Raw genomic sequence first — 26,252 nt, 5'->3', positions numbered from 1 at the left:
GACCGCGGGCGGCCCAGAGCGGCGCGGTGCGGAGCGGAGCGGTGCGGAGCGGAGCGGCTTCCAGGCGGGTCGCGGCGAGGAAGCCCGCTGCAGTGGACCAGGGCGGCCAGCAGATGGCGCGCTCGGGGGGTCGCGGCGGACGTCCGCCCACCCGGCACCCTCCACCCCACCCGCCCGGCCACCCCGCCTCGTCCTCGCGGCCACTCCGGCTGCGAGGTCAAGGGCTGGGCTCCTGCCAAATGGACTCAGGCACCGCCCGGGGCTCCGAGGGCGTTGACCCGGGGGGGCGGCGGCCGCGGCGGGCGGCCATAGGCTGCGGCGCGGGGCGGGGGAGCGAGGCGGGCCCTGCCCGGCCCCGGGACCCCGAGGGCCTCCGAGGAGCCCCGAGCGCGCCGCCGCCCGCCCCGGCCGCCTGGGACCCGGCGCCCCGAGCCCTCCTGCACGGCTGTGCGGTGCTTCCCCGACCGCCAAGGGGCTCGGCCGTCAGACATGAACTACGCGCGGTTCCTCACCGCCGCCAGCGCTGCCAGACAGCCGTCGGCCATCCGCGTCGTGAGTGAGTGCGGGGCGCCAGGGGCTCGCGGGCTCGGGGGGCTCTCGCGGGGCCTCCGGGGGCCGGGCCTCCCCCGGGGCGGGGGCTCTCGCGCATCCTCCGGGGACTTCCCCCCCCCCCGGGTCGGGGTCTCCCTGGGGCCCTCCGGGGACTTGCCCCCCCCCCGGGTCGGGGGTCTCCCTGGGGCCCTCCTGGGACTTGCCCCCTCCCCCTGGTCGGGGTCTCCCTGGGGGCCTCCGGGGACTTGCCCCCCTCCGGGTCGGGGGTCTCCCTGGGGCCCTCCGGGGACTTGCCCCCCCCCCCGGGTCGGGGTCTCCCTGGGGCCCTCCTGGGACTTGCCCTCCCCCGGGTCGGGGTCTCCCTGGGGCCCTCCGGGGACTTGCCCCCCCCCGGGTCGGGGTCTCCCTGGGGCCCTCCTGGGACTTGCCCCCCCCTGGGTCGGGGTCTCCCTGGGGCCCTCCTGGGACTTGCCCCCCCCCGGGTCGGGGTCTCCCTGGGGCCCTCCTGGGACTTGCCCTCCCCCGGGTCGGGGTCTCCCTGGGGCCCTCCGGGGACTTGCCCCCCCCCCGGGTCGGGGTCTCCCTGGGGCCCTCCGGGGACTTGCCCCCCCCGGGTCGGGGTCTCCCTGGGGCCCTCCTGGGACTTGCCCCCCCCGGGGCGGGGTCTCCCTGGGGCCCTCCTGGGACTTGCCCCCCCCCCGGTCGGGGTCTCCCTGGGGCCCTCCGGGGACTTGCCCTCCCCCGGGGCGGGGGTCTCCCTGGGGCCCTCCTGGGACTTGCCCCCCCCGGGGCGGGGTCTCCCTGGGGCCCTCCTGGGACTTGCCACCCCCCCGGTCGGGGTCTCCCTGGGGCCCTCCGGGGACTTGCCCCCCCCCGGGTCGGGGTCTCCCTGGGGCCCTCCGGGGACTTGCCCCCCCCCCGGGTCGGGGTCTCCCTGGGGCCCTCCTGGGACTTGCCCCCCCCGGGGCGGGGTCTCCCTGGGGCCCTCCTGGGACTTGCCCCCCCCCCGGTCGGGGTCTCCCTGGGGCCCTCCTGGGACTTCCTCCCCCCCCCGGTCGGGGTCTCCCTGGGGCCCTCCTGGGACTTGCCCCCCCCCGGGTCGGGGTCTCCCTGGGGCCCTCCGGGGACTTGCCCCCCCCCCGGGTCGGGGTCTCCCTGGGGCCCTCCGGGGACTTGCCCCCCCCCCGGGTCGGGGTCTCCCTGGGGCCCTCCGGGGACTTGCCCCCCCCCGGGTCGGGGTCTCCCTGGGGCCCTCCGGGGACTTGACCCCCTCCGGTTCGGGGGTCTCCCTGGGGCCCTCCGGGGACTTGCCCCCCCCGGGTCGGGGTCTCCCTGGGGCCCTCCGGGGACTTGCCCTCCCCCGGGGCGGGGGTCTCCCTGGGGCCCTCCTGGGACTTGCCCCCCCCGGGGCGGGGTCTCCCTGGGGCCCTCCTGGGACTTGCCCCCCCCCCGGTCGGGGTCTCCCTGGGGCCCTCCGGGGACTTGCCCTCCCCCGGGGCGGGGGTCTCCCTGGGGCCCTCCTGGGACTTGCCCCCCCCCCGGTCGGGGTCTCCCTGGGGCCCTCCGGGGACTTGCCCTCCCCCGGGGCGGGGGTCTCCCTGGGACCCTCCGGGGACTTGCCCCCCCCCCGGGTCGGGGTCTCCCTGGGGCCCTCCAGGGACTTGCCCCCCCCCGGGTCGGGGTCTCCCTGGGGCCCTCCGGGGACTTGCCCTCCCCCGGGTCGGGGTCTCCCTGGGGCCCTCCTGGGACTTGCCCCCCCCGGGGCGGGGTCTCCCTGGGGCCCTCCTGGGACTTGCCCCACCCCCGGTCGGGGTCTCCCTGGGGCCCTCCTGGGACTTGCCCCCCCCCCCGGTCGGGGTCTCCCTGGGGGCCTCCGGGGACTTGACCCCCCCCCGGGTCGGGGTCTCCCTGGGGCCCTCCGGGGACTTGCCCCCCCCCGGGTCGGGGTCTCCCTGGGGCCCTCCGGGGACTTGCCCTCCCCCGGGGCGGGGGTCTCCCTGGGACCCTCCGGGGACTTGCCCTCCCCCGGGGCGGGGGTCTCCCTGGGGCCCTCCTGGGACTTGCCCCCCCCGGGGCGGGGTCTCCCTGGGGCCCTCCTGGGACTTGCCCCCCCCCCCGGTCGGGGTCTCCCTGGGGCCCTCCGGGCACTTGACCCCCTCCGGTTCGGGGGTCTCCCTGGGGCCCTCCTGGGACTTGCCCCCCCCGGGGCGGGGTCTCCCTGGGGCCCTCCTGGGACTTGCCCCCCCCCCCGGGTCGGGGTCTCCCTGGAGCCCTCCTGGGACTTGCCCCCCCCCCCGGTCGGGGTCTCCCTGGGGCCCTCCGGGGACTTGCCCCCCCCGGGTCGGGGTCTCCCTGGGGCCCTCCTGGGACTTGCCCCCCCCCCGGTCGGGGTCTCCCTGGGGCCCTCCGGGGACTTGCCCTCCCCCGGGGCGGGGTCTCCCTGGGGCCCTCTGGGGACTTGCCCCCCCCCCCGGGTCGGGGTCTCCCTGGGGCCCTCCTGGGACTTGCCCCCCCCCCCCGGTCGGGGTCTCCCTGGGGCCCTCCGGGGACTTGCCCTCCCCCGGGGCGGGGGTCTCCCTGGGGCCCTCCTGGGACTTGCCCCCCCCGGGGCGGGGTCTCCCTGGGGCCCTCCTGGGACTTGCCCCCCCCCCCCCGGTCGGGGTCTCCCTGGGGCCCTCCGGGGACTTGACCCCCTCCGGTTCGGGGGTCTCCCTGGGGCCCTCCTGGGACTTGCCCCCCCCCCCCGGGTCGGGGTCTCCCTGGAGCCCTCCTGGGACTTGCCCCCCCCCCCCCGGTCGGGGTCTCCCTGGGGCCCTCCGGGGACTTGCCCCCCCCGGGTCGGGGTCTCCCTATGGCCCTCCTGGGACTTGCCCCCCCCCCGGGTCGGGGTCTCCCTGGGGCCCTCCGGGGACTTGCCCCCCCCCCGGGTCGGGGTCTCCCTGGGGCCCTCCCGGGACTTGCCCTCCCCCGGGGCGGGGGTCTCCCTGGGGCCCTCCCGGGACTTGCCTTCCCCCGGGGCGGGGGCCTCCCTGGGGCCCTCCTGGGACTTGCCCCCCCCCCCGGGGCGGGGGTCTCCCTGGGGCCCTCCCGGGACTTGCCCTCCCCCGGTCGGGGTCTCCCTGGGGCCCTCCCGGGACTTGCCCTCCCCCGGGGCGGGGGTCTCCCTGGGGCCCTCCGGGGACTTGCCCTCCCCCAGGGGGCCGGGGTCTCTCTGGGGCCCTCCGGGGACGCGGACGGGGCCCGGTGGCGCGCTGAGCTCCCTTCACTCCTTCGCTGTGAGCCCGGCCCTGCGCGCGGACCTCAAACAGGGACAGACTCGGGCTGGAGAGGAAGGCGAGGACTTGGGTGTCCGTGCTCCAGTGCAGCAGGAGCAGCAGTAGAGAGACAGGGGCTGCTGCGGACACGTCCTGGGAAGAGAGGCTGTGCTGCCAGAGGGCTCTTCCCTGCAGGATGAGCAGATGTCAGGCACAGGGTGCAAATGTGTGCGCAGTGGGGAGGGCCTGGTAACTTGGAAAGAAAGGAGTGAGCCCTGCAGCCGGAAAGGCAGGTAGGTGCCAAATGGAGGAGGGTTTTCTGTGATTGCGACCCTCTGCTTTACCTTTGGGATCGCTCTACCTTCTCCATTCTTTAGTTCCTCCACCAGGGAGGTAGGGTCAGAAAAAGCAATTTTATGTGCTTTAGACTAGCATTCTATCACTAGAAATTGTTCAACTTTACAGTTTTTTGTTGACCATAATGCAATATATTGAGCTATCTCTGTTTATGAAAGTCTTCAATGAAAGTGTTTTCTTCTCTTCTGTATTTATTGTAGCTGAGATATTGAGCAGGATGCCGAAATCATTAATTTCCTTGGCTGCTGGAATGCCAAACCCCAACACCTTCCCCTTTAAGACTGCTGTTATCACCATAGAAAATGGAAAGCCCATCCAATTTGATGAAGAGATGATGAAGAGAGCACTTCAGTATTCTCAAAGTGCTGGGTAGTTATCAACGGATAACATAATTTTGTTGGTTTTTTTTTGCAATATTCTAAGGCCCATTGATAAAGTAATAAGTAGGTATTCCACAAGTAGGTAGATTTGAGGAAGAGTCTTTAAAGAATAATTAAGACCAATAGGTTTATTAAATGCTTAACACTCCCCAGTGACTGCACCTTAATGGGTGGGGAGACTCAGAGAAGGCTTCTACAAGGAAGCTTGGAGCTGAGACTGAAAAGAGAAAAATGAGGTAGCTAGGGGAAGAAGTAGGTTAGGAGGAAGGAGGAAAAGCAAAATCCAGGAAGCAGCAATTTTAATTCTGCGGAGTAATTTTGTAATATGTTCCCTTAATAGTTGCAGACAACTGTGCATATACTTTGTCCCTCCATTTAGATGTCCTGAATTTTTTTTTAAGATTTTATTTATTTATTTGAGAGAGGGAGAGAGCATGTACATGGGCATGAGTGAGGGGAGAGGCAAAGGAAGGGGGAGAAGCAGGATCGCCACTGAGCAGGAGCAGGACATGGGGCTCCATCACAGGACCCTGAGATCATGACCTGCGCCAAAGACAGACACTTAACCAGCTGAGCCACCCACACATCCCCAGATGTCTTTCATTTCTTAAAAGCAAGCTGAAACATACTTTATGACTTTGGTTAGCTGGTCTTCATCCAATGATAAAGGGTAATTTATGGAGTGTCTACACATTATACCTTATTAAAGTTTTCTTTGTTCTGTGACCAAAAAGTGTATTGAAATGTAGCACGTTATATATATAAATGATATATATGTAGGTTTTTCTTTCCATGATACAAAGAACTTGAGACTGGATTTCTAGGTAGCCTATGGAAATTTTCCTAGGAGAACAATCAATTGTGCAGTGAGTGCTCTAGTGTAAGAGAAAGAGAATAGGCTTTGGAATAAGAAAGATGTAGATTCATATCTCAGTTCATAATCTGAACTGATTGACTTTATGTGAATTTCTTAATCTCTAAGTCTATTGCTTTGTCTTTTAAATAGGGATATTAATATTGGCAAAAAGCATTTGAGGATTTTTTTTGAGGATTTTTTAGATTGAATGAATAAAGTGACTGGCCTAAAGCTACCATTTAATTCTTGTCTACTATTATTATTATGATTTTTAAAACAATAAATTTGAAAATACATTTTATGCTTTAGAATCCCAGAGCTGTTATCCTGGATAAAACAGTTACAAGTAAAATTGCATAATCCTCCCACCATCAATTACCCAACCAACCAAGGACAAATGGACATATGTATAACATCTGGCAGCCAAGATGGTCTTTGCAAGGTAAGACTGAAAGGACAGGGAACCCCACGTTAAAAATCCAGTATGTTGGTCAATATAGTCATCTCTCCCCTGACCTCAAGAGGATTGTGTTTCACGAATTACTGGTAGCCTATCTTGTCTTACCTAGAATTTTAAACAGGGAACTTAAAGACATTCACCAACCTGATTTTTCTTAAATGTAGATCATGTGGTTAATGTCCCAGAGCTATGAGTCATTAAAACAAGATTCCTATTAAGGAAGTACTCAACTCCTGCCAGAAGCTTAATGAGCACTGCTTAATTTCATCTGGCTCAGAGATTACATTTTGATTTATATAGTTATGACATTTCGGGATGATTTTTAAATTCTTTAGAGGGTAAATCCTGAAATTCCTGAGATGAAACATTATTCCTTTGTATGCTTGCTTATGTAATCATCTCTGCTTGCCACTGCTTCCATCGGTCTCCTTCTTGGACATGCTTCGTAGATCTAGGTATGTCTGCCTGACTTCTCTCTGGGTTAGTTCTCCTGTTGTCTCCCTCTTACTCTCTGTGTGTCTCTTTCTCTCTGTTACTCCATCCACCTCTTTCCTGGGTTCCAGAGAGTCTACAGACAGACATAACCACCACTGGGGGTTCTCACAAGAGACTGCACCAGTGGTTCTCAGTTTCATCTGTTTCTTTTTTCCTTTCTTTTTCACAAATAGTCCTATAAAGATTCTCTATATCCAGACTTCACATCTAGACTAAAAAGGACTCTCATTTATCTTAAACCAAAGTAGTTTTGTTTTTCTTTTCATGAAAATGTGAAAGCTGCAATCCAGTTAGCTTTAAGGAATTTTAAATTATCATTACAGAATAAGGTTTTGAAATAAGAATATAATTTTTCCTCCCTCTTTCTGTGTTTAATTGGAGAAAAAATGGGGATTAGCTACTGTTTGAGTAAAGAGAAACATCTGTGATTCCATAGATTAATTAATATGAAAAAAGTTCTTTTTCAATTAAATTCTGTCTTTCTGTCTTAAGAAGGTATACTATGAACTTTTTTCCAGAACAGTGCTCAAGACAGTTTCTTCTTTATCTGTCACAATCAGTCATAACAAAGGAAGATGGCATAGATGGCCAAATACACCAATAATGCACTTATAGACATGCTTATTACAGAGGCCTTCATGGGAATCTGATTTACTCTTCCTTCCACTTTGTTCTCCAATATAGATATTATGTTAAGCACCTGTGTCTCTGTCTACCTCTCTTAAACAATGCTACCAGATAACAACCAGCCCCTCTTTTCATCTAGGATATTTGACATTTTCATGTCCTTTAATTGACGTGGGAAATGTCTGTGTAGGTTTTCATTTAATTTATTGACAGTGAACATGCCACCCAAGTAATTTGTTTGGTCCTAAGATGTCCTGTAAAGCCTGGATCACTTAGAAACTTTTCAGAGCAGCGTAGTATTTGTTATAAAATGCCAAAAACTCATAAGGAAAAGATGAAGGGAACATCATAACCCAAATCAGGAAACAAAAGTCAGAACATCTGCTTCAGAGGAGCCTGGGTGGCTCAGCAGTTTAGCGCCGCCTTCAGCCCAGGGTGTGATCCTGGGGTCGCAGGATCGAGTCCCACATCAGGCTCCCTGCATGGAGCCTGCTTCTCTCTCTGCCTGTGTCTCTGCCTGTGTCTCTGCCTGTGTGTGTGTGTGTGTGTGTGTGTGTGTGTCATGAATAAATAAATAAAATCTTTAAAAAAAAAAAATCTGCTTCATTTGATAACGCCCATACTGTTTCTCATGAGATAAAGTTTGTTAAAGTGATAGGAAGGAGGGGCTCAGACTGAGGATCGTGACACACCACAAGGAAAGAAAGGATGATTCCATGAATTATGTAAGATGTCATCATAATAGATCCGTTTGATTTAGGCTAGAAGCAACTATTGCCTAGATCATGTTGTCTGCAGAATCTCCTCTAAGATTTGTCAAGCCTGTCTTACCTAACTTCTAAATATTCTTTAACATTGTTAACCTTCCCAACCTTTCTAAAACACTCTTCACTGGTTCTCTCGACACCTCATTGACCCAATTGGCCTGCCTTTGCAGTGTCCTCGTCTACACATCCATCATTTATCAGAGTTCCTCAAGGCTCAGTCCTCAAAACTCTTCTTCCCTTAGCCCATATACTTTCCCGGGATACTTCCACTCACACCCATGTGCTCGATCATATGCTAGTAACTTCCAAGCTTCTTCCAAATCCATGTGTCCCATCTGTCCACCTGGCACCATGACAGGATGTTTAAAAGGCATCTCAAACCAAAACACACTCATCACCTTGTCCATCGGAGAGAGACAACTTTGTGGTTCTGTTTTTCAGTGAACAGCATCACTCCCTCCATCTGTCTAGTTCCATGGCCAGAAATCTAAGAGTCATTCTTCATGCCTCCTCTTCCTCATTCCCCTATAATCCATAATTGTGTTCTGTTGGTTTGGATTTCCTAAGTGCCTCTCAGTTCTCCTCTCCAATTCCATCATCACTGTATGTCACGCTACACACATATCTCTTCCCAGAACTGCAGCAAAAACATTCCAGGTGACCCCCCAAATTTCCCAGACTTTCCACATATATTCTCACTCATATTTTATTTCATATTGAAGCCAGAATGATCTTTCCAACATGCATATCTGATAATGTGACTCCCCCCTTCCCAGCCTCTACCTAAAATTCTTACTGTCCTCATGTGGCTTGAATACCTGCATGGTATTTCTCTGCCTATTTCTGTCTAATCTCACTCCACCCTCCTCTTTACATTCCTTTTCAGGACACAGAATTCTTCCAGTTTCTAAAACTGTACCTATTGTCATCACCTATTCCAACTCATAACTTCTCAATGAAGGCTTCCCTGAAGGCCCAAGTCCTCCTACAATGAGCCCTTATAACATTGTGTGTCTATACTTAAGCACTTACCATTGTATTTTAAGTATACATTTATTTGAGTGATTATTTGATTAGCATCTAGCTTTTCCATTGGACTAGTAGCTCCATGAAGATAAGAACCATGTTGCTATGTTTGTCATTTTGTCTCCATACCATGCATAGGCTTGGCTTATAGTAAATATTTAATAAATTTTCAAAGAAGAAATAAATGAATTTTAGGAGCCAAACCAATTATCTTACCCTAGAACAGAACTTGGGAAACTACAGCTAGAGAGCCAATTCCAGCCCTCACCTGACTTTGTAAATAGAGTTTTATAGGAACCCAGCCACACCCACTGATTTATATATTGTTTTTGGCTGTTTCTCACTATACAGGCAGAGATAAATAGTTGCAATGGAGATATGGCCCACAAAATATGTACCATCTGGCACTTTACAGAATATTTGCCAACTCCTACTCTTGAATCCTAGTGAGCTCAAACTAACAAGGGATTCAAAGAATGGAAATAATATCCAAACTAATCTGTGCTTCTTTTGTTAGGTGTTTGAAATGATCATTAATCCTGGAGATAATGTCCTGCTAAATGAACCTATTTATTCAGGAACACTTCAAGCTGTGAGTACACATTTTTATAAAAGGGCCTCCTCTTTCTTATAATTAATAAGAAGAAAACATTACACCTTTAGAATTATCTGTCCACTGAAAGATAAAATTGTATCTTCCATCTGTAAGCAGGAAAATATTAAGTGGCATAAGCAAAATATGTTAAATGTACCCTCTGCTTTATACATGTCCTTTTACAAAATCTATGTTTATAGGTGCTGAAATGAAGCTGCGCAAAATCACGTCCAGCTTTCTTAACATTTCACTTGAAATGCAACTTCGTTTACAAAAACTTATTTTTCATAAGTTTTAATAATAAGTATCTTTAATAAGTATCTTTTATTACCATATGTCTAAGTACAGTCATGTTATATGTCAATTTAATATAACTGTAAACCAATATGGTATAATTAGGGCTTTCCACTCCAGTATTAATAGGACTATAATATCCAGAATCAGGAAAGTGATCATCTGGCTCTGCTGTGTACTAGTCAGAACACATCTGAGCTATAGGTTTGTTTGGGGCACAATACTTTAGGATTGCCATGGACTGATTTGTGCGTGTTCTTAGGTTAATAGAACTGGCACCAAAGGGTGGAAACTATGGGGAAACTATTTCAACTCCGTATAAGAACTTCCTAGCCATGAGCCTTACTTCACTCCTGACTCCCTAAGAAGGTAAAACACTGCCCATCACTGCAGATACTCAAAGTTGCTCAGTAGTCATTAACACAAGTGTTAGAAAAGTAATTCTAGTTTAAAATAGGGGAATGAATGAGGTGAACTTTATGCTCTGTTGACTCTAACTTCACAGATTCTCTTTTTTCAAGTTTAATATTATCTTAAAAATTAATATATAAAGCAATTAGTCTTCAAGGCATGTTTCCTCAAAATTAAGTAGAAATAAAATTGATACCATTAAAAATGCTTTTCCTGTGAACAATCTGAAAAGGAAATTAAGAAAACAATTCCATTTATAATAAAAGCCAAAAGAACAAAATCTCTGAAACCTAAGAAAGGAGGTAAAAGAGTTAGTTGTACATCAAAAACTACAAAAGGCTGCTGAAAGAAATTAAAGAAGACCCAAATAGATGGAAAAACATCACCTAATCATCAATTGGAAGACTTAGTATTGTTTAAATGTCAATACTTCCAAAGCAGGATGCCTGGGTGGCTCAGCGGTTGAGCGCCTCCCTTCAGCCCAGGACATGATCCTGGAGTCCCGGGGTTGAGTCCCACATTGGGCTCCCTGCATGGAGCCTGCTTCTCTCTCTGCCTATGTCTCTGTGTCTCTCATGAATAAATAAATAAAATCTAAAAAAATATATATATATACTATCAAAGCAAACTACAGATTCAATACAATCCCTATCAAATTCCAGTAACTTTTTTTGCAGAAATAGAAAACCCAGTTATCAAATTTATATGGGATTGGAAGGAATCCAAATAGCCAAAACAATCTTGAAAAAGAAGAACAAAGTTCGAAGACTCCTATTTCCTAATTTCCAAACCAACTTCAAAGCTATAGTAATCAAAATACTGTGGCACTGGTATAGGGATAGACATATAGACCAGTGGAATAGAATTCAGGTCCAGAAATAAATCCACACATCTGTGGTCATTTTATTTCAACAAGGGTACCAAAATCATTCAATAGAGAAAGAAAAATCTCTTCAACATAAGGTGCTAGGACAACTGGATTTCCATATGCAAAAGAAAGAAACTGGATCCTTGAGCCACATAAAAATTTGACTCAAAAGGATCAAAGACCTAAATGTAAGAGCTAAAACTACAAAATCTTAGAAGAAAACATAAAAGCAAATCTTTGTGACCTTGGCACTAAATTCTTAGATATGACACCAAAAACACAGGCAAAAAGGAACAAAAAAGTAGATAAATTGTACTTCATCAAAGATTAAAAACTTGTGTGCATTGAAAAACGTTATGAAGAAACTGAAAAGACAGTCCACAGAATGGGAGAAAATATTTGTAAATCACATATCTGATATAGACTTAATATCCAGAACATATAAGGACCTACTATAACTCAATGACGACAACAACAAAACCTAATTTATTTTTTTTTCAAAACCTAATTTAAAAATGGACAAAGGACTTGAATAGACATTTTTACAAAGAAGAAATACAAGTAGCGAATAAGCACATGAAAAGATGCTCAACATCATCATTAATCATTAGAGAAACACAAATCAAAACCACAGTGAGATACTACCTTATACCTACTAGGACAGCTATTCTTTTCATGTAAAGTAATAAGTGTTATTTTACAACAAGCCAACAAGTTTGAATATGAGGAGAAATTGGAACCCTTGTACATTGCTGGTGGAAATGTAAAATGGTACAGCGGCTGAGGAAAAGTTTGTCAGTTTCTCAAAACATTGAACATAGCATTACCATGTGACTCATTAATTCAACTCCAAGTCTATACCCCAAAAGAACTGAAAACTGGAGCTCAAACAGATAATTGTACACAAATGTTTATTGAAAGCATTATTCATAATAACCAAAAGGTGGAAGCAACTCAAGAGTCCATCAACAGGTGAGTGGATATAAAATGTGGCATATACATATGCTGGAATATTGTTCAGCCATAAAAAGGAACAATATTTTAACACACACTACAACATGGATAAACTTTGAAAACTATGGCCAACTGAAAGAAGCCAGACACAAAAGGACAGATATTGTATAACTACACTTACTTGTTTCTTAAATCTCAAACAGGCAGATTCAGAGCCAGAGAATAAGAGGTTACTAGGGCCTGGGTGGGGGATGGGTGGGGGGATGGAAAGTTATTGCTGAATGGGTAAAGATTTTCTGTTTGGGGTGATAAAAAATTTTGGAAATCAATAGTGATGATGGATTCACACATTGTGAATGTGATTAATGCCATGAGCTGTACACTTAAAAATGGCAAAATTTGGGGGGCGCCTGGGAGGCTTAGTCAATTAAGCATCTGCTTTTGGCTCAGGTCATGATCCCAGGATCCTGGGATCAAGCCCCAAGGCAGGCTCTCTGCTCAGTGGGGGAGTCTGCTTCTCCTTTCCCTCTGCTCCTCCCCCTTGTGCTCTCTCACTCCCTCTCAAATAAATAAAATCTTTTTTAAAAAGGCAACATTTTTGTTATATATCTATTTACCACAATAAAAAACTAAAGTAAAATCATTCCTTTTTCTTAATGGTTGGTTACTAATTAGTAATTATTTTACTAAACTCCTTATATGCCTATGAATATAAAACCACTGTCAGTGTAAACAGCATCATGCACACACACACAAATGTTTTCACATACCCAGACAGAAACCCTGTGCCAGGCTATGAGGAAATTTGCTAGTAAGGATTATGTGTTTTTTTGTGGCCCAGTATTAATTTGTTTATTCATGGTGGATGTACTTTTTTAGCCTAAGAACTCTTAAATTCCTAAGAACTCTTAAATTTGTCATAAATTTGTCTGGATTATTCCCACTTAGTTCATGATTCCACATTTGCTAAAAGAGTGTTTATCCTTTGAAAAATTTTTCGTCTGAGAGCCTCACTCAATTATTGTTATTTCTGAAGTTCTAATTTTTTTCTTTAAGTTCATCCAAGAATAAGATTCCACAAGATTTTTATAAACTTACGTATGTCAATAAAAATAAAAATAAAAATAAACTTATGTATGTCCATAAGCAAGGCCGCTACTTGTGATTTCAGGCTTAGCCTTTGGTAAATATGAAATACTTCCATCCTCCTGGGTAAGCTTCTGCCCTTTTTCCCTCAATGCCCTTCACCCCCTGGCTTCCCTGACCACAGTCCTAAGACCACCCTGAACTTCTCATAATGTGGAGTTAATGCAGGGGGGCCCCAGACTCTGCTCTTGTTAGAAACTGTTTCTAATGTGCCCATGCTATACCACCTGTTAAATACTTTGAATATCACCTCTGCTTGTAACTATTTTATTAGCATAACAGATTCTTTCTATGTTTAACTTTATAAAAAAAAAGCATTAATTAATAAATATCTACTTTGTAAACCAGTTCTAATTATAATTCCAAAGATGATTCAAAAGAGGTTAGGAGATGCTGTGTAACAAATCTCAGTGGCTTGTGGCTAGGAAAGTTTCTTTCTCCTACATTCTGCATATCTACCAAAAGGCAGCTGCTGCTCTGTTCAATGTCATCTCAATCCCAAGCCCCCAGCTGATAGAAGCAGCCTCTGTCTGGAACATTGCCAGTCAATAGTCAAGGGAAAAGGAAAATAGAGAACCACAAGCTGGATTTTAAAGCTTCTGCTTGGAAGAAACACACATCACTTCTGCTCACAGTTTATTAGCCAAAGCAAGACATATGGCCAATCCTGACATATAAGAGAAAGGAAGTATACTCCTTCCTCTGGGAACCAACAGGGGATATTTTTGAACAATAATGGAATCTACCAAAGGATAACAATAAAATGAGAACATACAACCTCAACCTCAAGTATAGAGACGAGTGCAGGTTTATATGTTTAAGGGGTATAAATGGTAACATTCTTGGTTAGTATAAGAAGAGCCAATGACACATTTTGTAATCCTGTCTGAATCTTGGGCTTTTTTTTTTTTATTTGTGCTCAACAGCTGAAGCCCCTGGGCTGCAACATTATTAATGTTCCCAGTGATGAATTCGGCATTATTCCAGACTCCCTCAAAGAAGTCCTTTCCAAATGGAAACCAGAAGACTCCAAGGATCCCAAGAAAAACACCCCCAAATTTCTTTACACTGTACCAAATGGCAACAACCCTACAGGAAACTCATTAACAAGTAACCGCAAGAAGGCAATCTATGAGGTATTTTAAAAGAATGTGTTATGCGGCTATGTTCTTGTTTATTTTTGACTTTTGAGAAGAGTACTGTGCAAGCTCCCTTTCTTATTTCTTTTTATTACAAGGAAGGTAATTTTAAATAAAAGGAATTTATTAGTAATTTTTAATAAAAAGATTCATCTATGCCCAAGGTCCTAATAAATTGAAACACAAGAAAGTACTCCATCCTTTGTTAACTATGAGATTTTTCTTTTCCTTTAATTGATATTTTCATTAAAAATAAATAGGATTTTTGACCTAATGTTAAATTTTATGCAGTTATTTAATCAAACTTGGGGTTTGATTCATTATTTTATATTTATATTTTCAACTTGTCTCTTCTCCTTCCTACTCCTTAACATTTTAGGTTACAAAGAAATTTTTCAATATAAGAGACATGCTCTTTTTGTCAATTCTCTTTTAGGTACCTGACTATGATGCCTAAACTTTTCACTATAAACAATTTTTTAAAATATCAAACACATATCTAGCTATACAAGAGTCTTTGAAAAATAAGAGAAATGTACCTTTTGTAAAGTCTCTTTTATGTACCAACTGTGCTGCCTAGACTTTTGCTACAAATAGCTTCTTAAAAAATAAGTACCAAAGCCATATTAAACGTAGAGAATGTGCAGTAGAATCATAAAGATATCAGTTTCTTTCACTCATGTATGTATATATGTATATACACACACACACACACACACACACACACACACATGTTTGTGTCAAAATATTGTCTTATTTTTCACATACTCCAGAGTTCTGTCCTGAGTTCTCTTATTTACATCCTACAACTAGAGAGTCTCATCCAGTTCTATGGCTATAAATTCCCTTCTAAATAATAGAAATGCCTTTCCCTTGAACTCCAGACTTCTGTATCCAACTTCTCCATCCAACGTCTCTTTCCAACATCCACCATTAATGTCTGATGGTCATTTCCAACCTACAATGGCCAAATAGAACTCTTGATTTAGTCCAGTCACACCCAACCTCCAACCCTCCATCTCTGTAAATAGTCCATGAACAGTCACCCTTTATTCCTCTCTTTCTCTGTCTCTTCCTCACACCCCCGACAGCCAGTCCATCCTATGGATTCCACTGCCAAATGGATCCAAATCCACCTCTTTCTCTATTTCTCTCCTCTGCCCTTCCCACCACCCATCTTCCCAGCCACCACCTTCCTTTACTGGTCTACTAGGATAGTTTCCTCGATGGACCCCTGCTACATTCCACTCTCAATCTCCAACCAGTCTTTCTTCACACAGTAGCCAGTCATGTCCTTCAGCCCCTAAAATATAAATGTGAAGCCAGTCTCATGGTCCTCCTGGTGCAGTCCTCTAGTGGCTTCCCTTTGCAATTAGAATTCAAATTCCTTCATCTGCCTCACAAAGCTATGTGACCTGCTAGTCTGTTCCCAAGCCTTATTGTCTCTTCTCCTCCTTCTTGCCGCAACCTATTTTGTCATTCTGAGCTCTTGTGTTGTCAGGAAGGGCTCCCCAATGAAATAGCTACCCTGTCCTCCTCTCTGTCTCTCAGATATCACCCTTTATCACCCTGCCTGGCCCCTAAAACCTCTTGTTTAATATTTCTTGTCTTCATTATCTATTAGATTATATATAGTGTCTTTCCCAGAACTTAGAATGTAAGTTCCATGAGAATAAGAGCCTTCAGTGAATGCCTTGCTCATCTCTTTATCCTCATTGTCTAGGACAAGAGGCACTTAGTAGCTTCTTGAGGGAATGAATGAATGAATGCATGAATGAATGAATCAATACAAAGAATTATGATTCCAAGTGATTTTCAGCTTAGTTCTTAAAAATTAAATATCCTACTTCAACCATTTTAGCTTGCAAGAAAATATGATTTCCTCATCATAGAAGATGATCCTTACTATTTTCTCCAGTTTAGCAAGGTAAGTGATGATGTGAACTTATTTCACAATTAAAGGATACATTGTAAGTTATTACACTGACTTGACTTTAGCCTGGCTGCTGAGTTGGAGCTAATCTACCTTTACATTAAAGTTAAGTAAAATTGTTAGTAATTTTCTACCACTTCAATCTTTAGTCTTTCAGTTTTATCATGGAACTAATACTTCTCATGTCTGGTATTACTGCTCTTTCCAGAAATGACTTACTTTAAAATAGTAGCTAGCTCACTATAGTATGCATTTGGGTTCCCAGAGTGAGTCAGGGCTAATGGTCTTCTCAAACTCCAAATCCTAGTTCATAGCTTATTAAACATCATATGAAGTAGGCTTCGTTTTGGGTATCAGCTATAGTCTCTTGGCAGTGGCTGACTGGAATGATATCTGAGAAGAATTTGAAAGCTAAGCCTGAACTTAAAGAGAAAGAGGGTCGTGCTCAGTTAGTGATGTCCATTACAGAGAAGGCATTACTGGCAGCATGCCACATATTTACCATTCCTGTCTTTGAAGACCTGGATCTTACCAGCAGAATAATGTATTTTTAGGATCTTTTTCACTATGTATACATGCCACTTTTCATGATCATGGTCTCCTAATAGCAGTAAGTGGTACAGATTCTCAGTGCCCGGTTCTCAAAACTAAACACTGTCTTTATTCGCCTCCCAGGGCTGCAGAGAACATATGCTTGGTTTCAATGCTCCCTTTAAATCTACTGAAAAGAAACAAAAACTCTGGACTGTTCTATATGGTTTGCTGAATATCACATCTACCTACCTATTCCCTACCCTCAACATGACCTGGCCTCTTTTCTTGTGTGCATATACTTTTCTTTATCTTTTTTTTTTTTTGCATATACTTTTCAAGTAAATATTGAAGTTAATATTGCAGTATGACTAACTTTCTCATCTTGTTTTATCTTTCTAGCTCTTCTAAGGATCAGCATTCTCTCTCTAAACATCCTAAATGCTGCTGGCCCTCTTCATTTTGATCTAATCCAAATGAGTTTTTCTCGAATCCTTCCTCTAAATCTGTTAATCCTGAATCTCAACCTTTGAGTGAGATTTTGAGGAGGGCCTATTTAAGGTTTCTCTAAATTCATAGTAATAGCATCTTAAGCAAATGAGTAAACTCTTCTGTGTGTTTTTGACAGAAAAGCTGTGAAGATAGGCAGGTACTCATAAAAGAACACGCAACTCGGTTTCTTATTCCATTTTAAGACTAAGGTAACAGAAAAGATGGTTGTGCTGCTGCTATCAGAATTTATGTCCTCTCCATTTCCTACACAAAATAATTTTTCAGTCACTCACAGTGTTCTCAAAACAACAATATGTATTTTTTTTCCATTTCAAGCCCTGGGCACCAACATTTCTTTCAATGGATGTCGATGGGCGAGTCATCAGAGCGGACTCTTTTTCAAAAGTCCTCTCCTCTGGGTAAGGCCTTGTATCTTACCTTAGGGCCAGATCTAAAAAAGATAGGTTGTACCTGGGTATTTTTTAGTCCAAATAATTCTCATTTAAGACACTTCTATTCTTACTTACCTTAAAACATCAGTTTGATTATTAATATTAATATATGCCTTTTCTTTCTTTATCCATCTCCAGTAATCAAAGATATTTGGGCATTAATCTAAAGTTGTAGTGGGCCTGGTCAGGTTTTGGGTTTTATATATGAAAGAACACATTTTGAAATACTTGGTCAGACTTGCATTCTATTTTAAACATAAGCTTAAATTTAAATCTGAATTTTAAATAATAAGTAGCTAATTTTATTAGAATATTTTAATTGTCTAGGCCCATTTGTCCCCAGGTCACACCTGTCTTACTAATGAAATCAATAAAGTGACGTGTATTAATTGTTAACACAGTATTGGTATTGTGCCTTTGCTCTTTTGTAGGTTGCGAATAGGGTTTATAACGGGTCCAAAACCCTTGATAGAGAGAGTCATTTTACACACACAAGTTTCAACTCTGCACCCTAGCACTTTTACACAGGTAAAGACAATGTCAGAAATAAGAGGTATTTGGGGTTTCTTTTTAAGAAATCAAAATAAAAAGTATGAGATGTTAGCGAGAAAGACTGAGTGAAGGTGGCAGGAAGGGAAATCACTGATACTGAATCTCTAGTACCAATATGGGCTGAAGTAAAAGATCAGATACCTCAGATGTTTACTCTAAAAGGCAAATGAGAATTAAATTAACCTGGTGTTACTTTGCAGCATAGACCAAATTCCTTGAGAGAGAGGGTATCTTATTCATCCTGTGTCCCTAGCATCTATCCCAGGAACTCCATAAAAACTTTGTTGAACTGAAGAAAATGGAAGTGAGCTTGGCGAAGTAATATAACTTTAGCTTCATTGTCCTGGAATCCGTAATGAGCATAAGGATTCAACCCTGTTTAGTGACTCCTTGTTTGACTTCATTGCACATGTGCTAAAGACACTAGTTGTTATGTATTTTAGCTAAAAAACAATAAAGTAAAATTAATTTTAGAGAATGTATAAAACTCCTCACAAACTTCGAGAAATTATTGGATCCATCGCTAAAGCAATCTTAAGAATCAGATCCTAAGGGTAGAATTGATTCAAAATCAATAGAAAAAGAAGACTAAGGCTAGGACACTTGATATTGTACATTCCATAAAGTACAAATGTCCCCATATTTTGTCAAGGTGGGGATTTTTTTCCCGTATTTTTTGTGTCCTATCAACAAAACTTCGCTATCCATTTATAACATTTAGAACTTCTATTTTATATAGAAAAATCACTGAAAATATTACATACTACATATCTATTATATATATTTTACATTTAAAGAAGCAATATAGTATGCTAACTAATGGCATGGGTCTGAAGCTAGACAGTCTAACTTAAATCCAGGCTGTCTATGACTAACTGTATGACCTTGGGAAGGTTCATTTAAAATTGTGCCTTGGTTTCTTCAGTAAAAAATAAATAGTAATCTAATATTAATATACTAATGTATTATAAAGGTTTCTGGCACAAAGCAAGTACTATATAAACATTTGTTATTTTATTGTCATTGTTAATAATTAACATTTGTTATAAATCACTGTGTAAAGCTTGGTTCAGCTTGTGGTGGTTTACAGGTAATCAAGAATGATTTGCTTTTTATGTTTGGCAGAAAAAAACCCACACATTTTAAGAGGGTGAACCATGACATTTGTTATTGTCTTTTCTCTCTTAGCTTCTGGTGTCACAGCTTCTACACCAATGGGGAGAAGAGGGTTTCCTGGCTCATGTAGACAGGTATTGCATGCTAGTTTCCATATTTTACTAGAAATAGACTTCCCTTTATTAATTTTCAATAGATTTATTCCAAAATAAAGGAAAAAAATGCAGTGGTAAAAAGTTTGCCACCAGACAGGTCAAATAAACATGCTCTATTCCCTTTTCAATCATTCAACATTTTAATCAAGATAGAAAGCATATTCTTAGGGTACCTGGGTGGCTCAGTCAGTTAAGCATCTGCCTTTGGCTCATGTCATGATCCTAAGATCCTGGAATGGAGCCCTTCATCAGGCTCTGCTGAGTGGGGAGTGAGCTTCCTCTCACTCTTGCTCTGTTGACTTTCTCTCTCTCTCTCTCTCTCTCTCTCTCATTTCTCAAATAAATAAAATCTTAAAAAAAAAAAGAAAAAAAAGAAAACAGTTTCTTACAGACTGGACTCCAGAGCCTTCTGGTTTTTTCAATCAATGAACTAACAAACACATGCTTTTCATTGTTTTCATCTTCTAGGGTTACTGATTTCTATAGGAACCAGAAGGATGCATTACTGGCAGCTGCAAACAAATGGTTAAGTGGTAAGTGGAACATACATCCTATCCTGTGATAGTCACTAGCACTTTTATGAATGGGGGATAAACAGTCCATAGTTAGTGTTAATAATATTGCAAGAAAAGTAACAACAGTCCAGGAGTATTCTTGTCAAGAAATGTTACTCTATAAGTAATATCAGAAGTAACAGTCTGCAAACCATGGCACTGTTCTATCTCTACTTTGCCTGTCTGCTGCAAATAATCTGTGGTTTAAAGGGTGGGGTGGGGGAAGACCTTTTAGTCTAAAAATCAACTAGCAATAACTTAAGCTAAATGATGCCTATACTCAAAAGGTTTTAGAGTTACTTCAGAATTTCCCCCAAACAGCAGAGGAATTGTCAAATGGTATGCTCCTTTTTTAATTAGACTACATAGAAACAAAGTAATACTATCTAAGTCAGTACTAGCTCATTACAAATTATTTGCCTTCTAATCATTAACATCATTTATCTAATAATGCCTATTGCTAATTTGCAGGATGATTTAATTTTCTGCTAATGAATTACATGATTTTAATCATATCATTAAAAAAGTTTTTGGTAAAAAAAAAAAAAGTTTTTGGTGTAAATAATAAACAAAAATTAATTCCTTATTTCTGTCATAACTTGTTCCCTATAAATTCTTGGTAAATATAGAATTACCAGTTTATTTTTATTATTTATTTATTTTTTTAGAATTACCAGTTTAATAAGAGTACTATTCCTCCATTTTGTACAGCAGAGTTAAAGAAAAGTTTCTAAACAAAAGCAAGTACTAAAAGATAATTAAAATGAAAATAATTGTCTTTCCTTCTTGGCTTCTCTATCCTAATACTCAATGAAACAAAAAGGCTACAAATACATCTGAAGTTCTTGAATTTTAAGTACTTCTTTTCATAATCAATCACATTATAAAAACTAATCCATCAGACTTCCAAACTAATACATAAATGACAGAATTTATTGAAGCACTGGAAGAATCTAGAAGGAGTCGAAGAATCTTCTGTAGTTGAAAGAGCCAGAATTGGCTTCGGTCTGGTTCTAACTAAGGGAAGTAGACACAGGCCTTAGATTCTTTGCACTACCCAAGACTGACTGAAATTGGAAATATAAACATGAGTCTCCCTTCCTCCCTTCACTCCCCTCTCATTTTTTTTTTCCCCTCTCATTTTTAAATAAACTCAGAACATCAATTTTCAGGGCTCATAGAATTCAGTGTTTTAAAAATGCTGTCCCCGAAGGGATGTTTTTGGACATTCTAGTTGACAGTTACTAAGATTATGTCATTAATTGGTATATTTTCTGTCATCAGAAATGGCTTTAGCAGATATTTATTCTCTTCTTTGGTTTGTAGGTTTGGCAGAATGGCATGTCCCGGCTGCTGGAATGTTTTTATGGGTTAAAATTAAGGGTATTTATGATGTAAAACAAATGATTGAAGAAAAAGCCATTCAGAAAAAGGTAAAAGATATGGATGGAACTGGAGGGTATTATGCTGAGTGAAATAAGTCAATCGGAGAAGGACAGACATTATATGGTCTCATTCATTTGGGGAATATAGAAAATAGTGAAAGGGAATAAAGGGGAAAGGAGAAAAAATGAATGGGAAATATCAGAAAGGGAGACAGAACATGAGAGACTCTTAACTCTGGGAAACGAACTAGTGGTGGTGGAAAGGGAAGTGGGCAGGGGGTGGGGGTGACTGGGTGATGGGCACTGAGGGGGGCACTTGATGGATGAGCACTGGGTGTTATTCTATATGTTGGCAAATTGAACACCAATAAAAAATAAATTTATAAAAAAAAGAGAGGTAAAAGGGTAGAGTTATACTTTTTCTTTAAAGTGATTTTCATTTAAAAAAAAAATTTATTCATTTATTCATGAGAGACACAGAGAGAGGCAGAGACACCTGCAGAGGGAGACGTAGGCTCCCTGCGGGGAACCTGATGCAGAACTTGATCCCAGGATCTTGGGATCACGACCTGAGCTGAAGGCAGACGCTCAACCTCTGAGCCACCCAGGTGCCCCTAACATGATTTTTCACTTAAAAATGAAGAGTTGTTTATCATTGCCCTCCACTCTAACCCATAACAGTTTAATATCAGATGTCATCTCATATTTCTATATCTTACATTTCCAATTATGTTACCTTGTTTTTAAAATCATAATAGTTTTTTGAGTTACACAGTAATTCTTCTGGTCTACATTAATAGAAATAGAGTCATTCATCTCAGCTACTGGTTAGTTTAATGACTAAGAGCAGATGGTTTTTTTCTCCCTGATTAAGAAAGTAAAGCATGCTAGCAAACTTGGTAAATTCATAACAGTATAATGGAAGGTTTTTAAATAGCTCATTATTTCATCACCCCGATTTTGTGACCATTTGTGGTATATTTGCTTTTTTTTTTAAAGATTTTATTTATTTATTCATGAGAGACACAGAGAGACAGAGACACAGGCAGAGGGAGAAGCAGGCTCCATGCAGGGAGCCGAATGTAGGACTCAATCCCGGGACTCCAGGATCACGCCCTAGGCCAAAGGCAGGCACTAAACCACTGAGCCACCCAGGGATCTCCCCTGTGGCATATTTTCTTGAACAGCTTGTCTATATGTTGTATTTTGTCTGTGCAGTTATTTTTCATGGTTAAAATTACACAGAAAAGTTTGTGTCCTGTTTTCACTTAAAATTGGCTGTAAGTATTTCTTTTAGGATTTTCTTTTTCTCCTTTCATACTTAAATCTACTTAGTTATCATTCAAGGGCATTAATTAAGATGGGAAATCTAAATATTTTTTCTGTGTAGGTGTATAGCTGTCCAATTTACCTAGTGGAGTATCCTTTCTCCATGAATTAATTCTTTTGTTACATTTGCCAGTCTTTTATAAACACTGAAATCTGGTTCTAGGGTCACTTTGTTTTGAAGCAGTAAGTATGAGGGAACAGATTGTGTTGATGCTGGCACAGGACCATGCTAGTGCACAAGAAATGAGATTGTGTGGATGCTATAAAACTGATGTCTGGAGGTCAGACCTGGAGGCCGTCATGTGTCCTCTCTAACCACCTTACTTGAGGGCAGGAATCATGCTTTATTCATTGTTCTAATCCTACCAATTCTACATTGTAGGTACTTAGTAAATACTTAGTCAAAAAAAAAAAAAAACATTTTAGTATAGTAAGTCAATTTTACATTTTCTTTGCTTTTCTGTCAATGCCATTATCATCAGGATCATTTGATAAATGGTTACTTGTATGGATCTCTGAGGTAGATACTAAGGATATAGACTTTTGGACTTTCTTATATTTTTTTGGTATACTCCATCTAGCCCATGTATCCTCTTGCATGTAACCTTAACTTTTTCTAAATAATCTCCACTTTACAACTACAACCTTAGCCCAATTCTGGTCATCTTATAAAGAGGTTATCACTACCCTTCCTTCTCTCACAGCTCCTTGCTTGTAGTGCACCCCCAATATTTTCTACTATATTGGGAGAAGTGATAGTTTTCATTTTATTGTGCATCAGTACAGAAACCCATCTTCTGCTTTGAAATCTCTTCCCCCAGAATGCCCCAAATCATTTCACTCCCAACTCACCTTCTTTTAGTGGACAGTGCCCAGATTTATACCACATAACAAGAATGAATACTTTTGAATATCATGATCACACTAAATTATAATCTCAAAGACCTAACACAACCAAAGTTTATTTCTGACTCACATAAAACTTCCAAAGATGTGATCTGCAGGCAAATCTGCTCCAACCAGTGGATCAGAGACTCTCGTTCCTTCCTTCTTGTTGCTATTGGTCTTCAATGCATGGATGCCACAATGGCTACAAAATGGGAAAAGCTGATGATGGGTCACACTTGGGGAGATTTTTATGGGCAAGGCCTAGAAGTTGCATGCATTACTTCACATCCATTGGCTAGGATTTGGTCATTTGCCACACATAACAAGAAAAAAGCTGGAAAACAGAAAATATTCATACACCCAAGAAACAGAGGAAATGGGGTTCACAATCAGTGAGTCATCTGCCATAGTGCTCACATCAAGAATAGCAGTTGTTCCCACTACCTCTGTCTTGACATACTTACATAACATTTTTATTCATTCACGTTATGTATCAAATTTACCTCCTTTCAGTTCTTCGACTAGACCAATTTTCTTCCCCTCTCAAGGCCTTTTACACTATCTTCTCCCTAAAATACTCTTCACCCACTTTTGGCTCGGTCAACACCTACTTATTATCCAAGTCCCAGCTTAAAGCCACTTCCAAATATGATAACTTAAAAATGGTCTCTCATTGTTTGACTTTATATTACTTTCCTAGTTGGCTAACCATTTATTCATGTTTATTACCCTCTCTATTTCTTTTATAAGCTGTCCTTTGCCCATCAAAGCTAGAATATTAGTGTTTTTCTTCTCAGTTTCTGTATATTATTTATATGAAGAAGATGAAGTACTTGCCATATTTACTATAAACAGTAATTTTTTCCAGATTCTGTGCTTTTATTTTAGGACATAGAGACATTTTACATAAAATTATTTTTCTCATGATTTTTTAAGTTGTTTTTAAATGTAAAAAGTCTTTTCCCACTCTGAAATTGGATATACCTACATTTTTTTCTAGTTTTTATTTAATGCTTATTCACTTATTTTCGATAAACTTTCTTAGGTATTAATGCTTCCTGGAAATGTTTTTTACATCGATAACTCAGCTCCTAGTCCTTACTTCAGAGCATCCTTCTCTTCAGCTTCTCCAGAACAGATGGATATGGTGAGTACAATATTCTCTTTAGAGTAACACTAGATACCAATTCTTTTTGGGGGTGCATGTGTTCATTTTGTGAGTTATAACATTATTTAATGTCCTCTTAAGTTTCTGAAAAATAAGTATCAAGTGAGAAGTCATGAATTACTATTAAAGACATATTTTAATGATAGCAAATAGACAAATGCATGAGACCAAGTTGGAGTTAAATTTCATTGTCTTCATGAATTGTTTTCAGACTTGCTGAACAGTGTGGGAAGATTACTGACATATAAGAAAACTTCCTTCCTTCCTTCCTGGAATTAATACGAGCTAAATTCAGTACAAATTCATGAAAGCCATTAATCTCTTTCTCTGAAGGAAAATATATCAGCAAGAGTCAAATGCAATAATATTCTTAAATTAATTATAGTCTGGGTTTAGCCAAAATAACAAGAAGCAAAGAAACAAGTTCCTAAGGACTGCATGTCTGGGACTCCAAATAGAAGAATCATAAATTGAACAACACCATTAACCTCGAGAAGAGTCTATACTTGCCCTTGCAGATGGACTGGTTCTTGATGTTCTTTATTTACTTGCTTTCTCATCTCATTAAATATGCTTTTCATAAGTTGTCTCTTGTTTTACATATGAGGAGAATTAGACAATTGAAACATACAGAATGCATATGCAGGTGAATGATTATATGAGAAAATATTTAGTGTTGTGGGAAAAATGGAAAATAATGATCTTAAAGGCTTAAAGAACAAATAAAGTCCTGGGAATCTGATATGCTTATAGTTACATATATTAGTGGACATTGATGGCATCCTCCTCAGATTAAAATGATGTTAAATTTGACTTTTCATTGCCTTATGTTAACCTAAGATTAATACTCTGTTTGAATTTTTTAAATTATCGCAAACTTTTCCTAAGTAGCATCCTAATGTCATTCATTTTTATCTCTTTTCTATTTCAGGCCTTCCAGAGATTAGCCCAACTTATTAAAGAATCTTTATGAAGAAATCAAACTATGAAAAAATCAAACTCTTTCATGGATTTTTCAGATAAATTATTTTTATGTTTTAGCAAGAAGAAATGATTATTGGCATTAGACTTACAGATTGGATTTCAACAATCATGTCATGTCTGTAGTAATTGTGCCCTTAAATTCATCAGATTGACAAAATATAATCCACTTATACCTTTTGATAAATTTTCACTCTGCAAAAATCATTTTCTCCTGGATTTTATTATAAATAACTCTAATTGCTTTCTGATTTCCCATAAACTTTCCTTGAAACATTTTACAATAAATTATTTTGAAAATGTAAGAAAATAAATTCAGAATGGTATATGAACTTTTTCTATTTTTAGAAAAATTTAATGAAATCTTACTGGAAAATTTGTTAGAATTTGACCATTATAAATGATTATCAGTAAGAGTACCACTGACATTATGTTGTGCCATAGAATCCTTTTAAAATAAAATTCTGAAATTAAGCATACCTAAAGGCATTAGGCCTATTAATTCTAAATAAGGAAGAGAGATATGCTGATAGCT

At 42.6% G+C, this 26,252-nt stretch overlaps 1 protein-coding gene across 2 annotated transcripts; it reads left to right on the top strand.

The window, feature by feature from the left end:
• Nucleotides 1–356: 356 nt before the first annotated feature.
• Nucleotides 357–26,049, top strand: AADAT (aminoadipate aminotransferase). 2 transcript variants are annotated; one of them, XM_038573592.1, is made up of 13 exons: nt 358–556; nt 4,364–4,532; nt 5,709–5,841; nt 9,292–9,366; nt 13,969–14,178; nt 16,043–16,108; nt 17,474–17,556; nt 18,021–18,117; nt 19,330–19,391; nt 19,881–19,945; nt 21,293–21,399; nt 24,614–24,715; nt 25,668–26,049. In XM_038573592.1, the coding sequence occupies exons 1-13, from the start codon at nt 490–492 to the stop codon at nt 25,707–25,709; spliced, it is 1,278 nt and encodes a 425-aa protein (XP_038429520.1). In that variant the 5' UTR covers nt 358–489; the 3' UTR covers nt 25,710–26,049. The 2 variants fall into 2 exon arrangements, with proteins under 2 accessions (XP_038429521.1, XP_038429520.1); XM_038573593.1 differs by lacking the exon at nt 16,043–16,108 and having other exon boundaries at nt 357–556.
• Nucleotides 26,050–26,252: the final 203 nt, after the last annotated feature.

The sequence above is a fragment of the Canis lupus genome, chromosome 25 (genome assembly GCF_011100685.1).
Source record: "Canis lupus familiaris isolate Mischka breed German Shepherd chromosome 25, alternate assembly UU_Cfam_GSD_1.0, whole genome shotgun sequence".
Taxonomy (NCBI): domain Eukaryota; kingdom Metazoa; phylum Chordata; class Mammalia; order Carnivora; family Canidae; genus Canis; species Canis lupus.
This window is presented reverse-complemented; position numbering and strand designations above follow the sequence as displayed.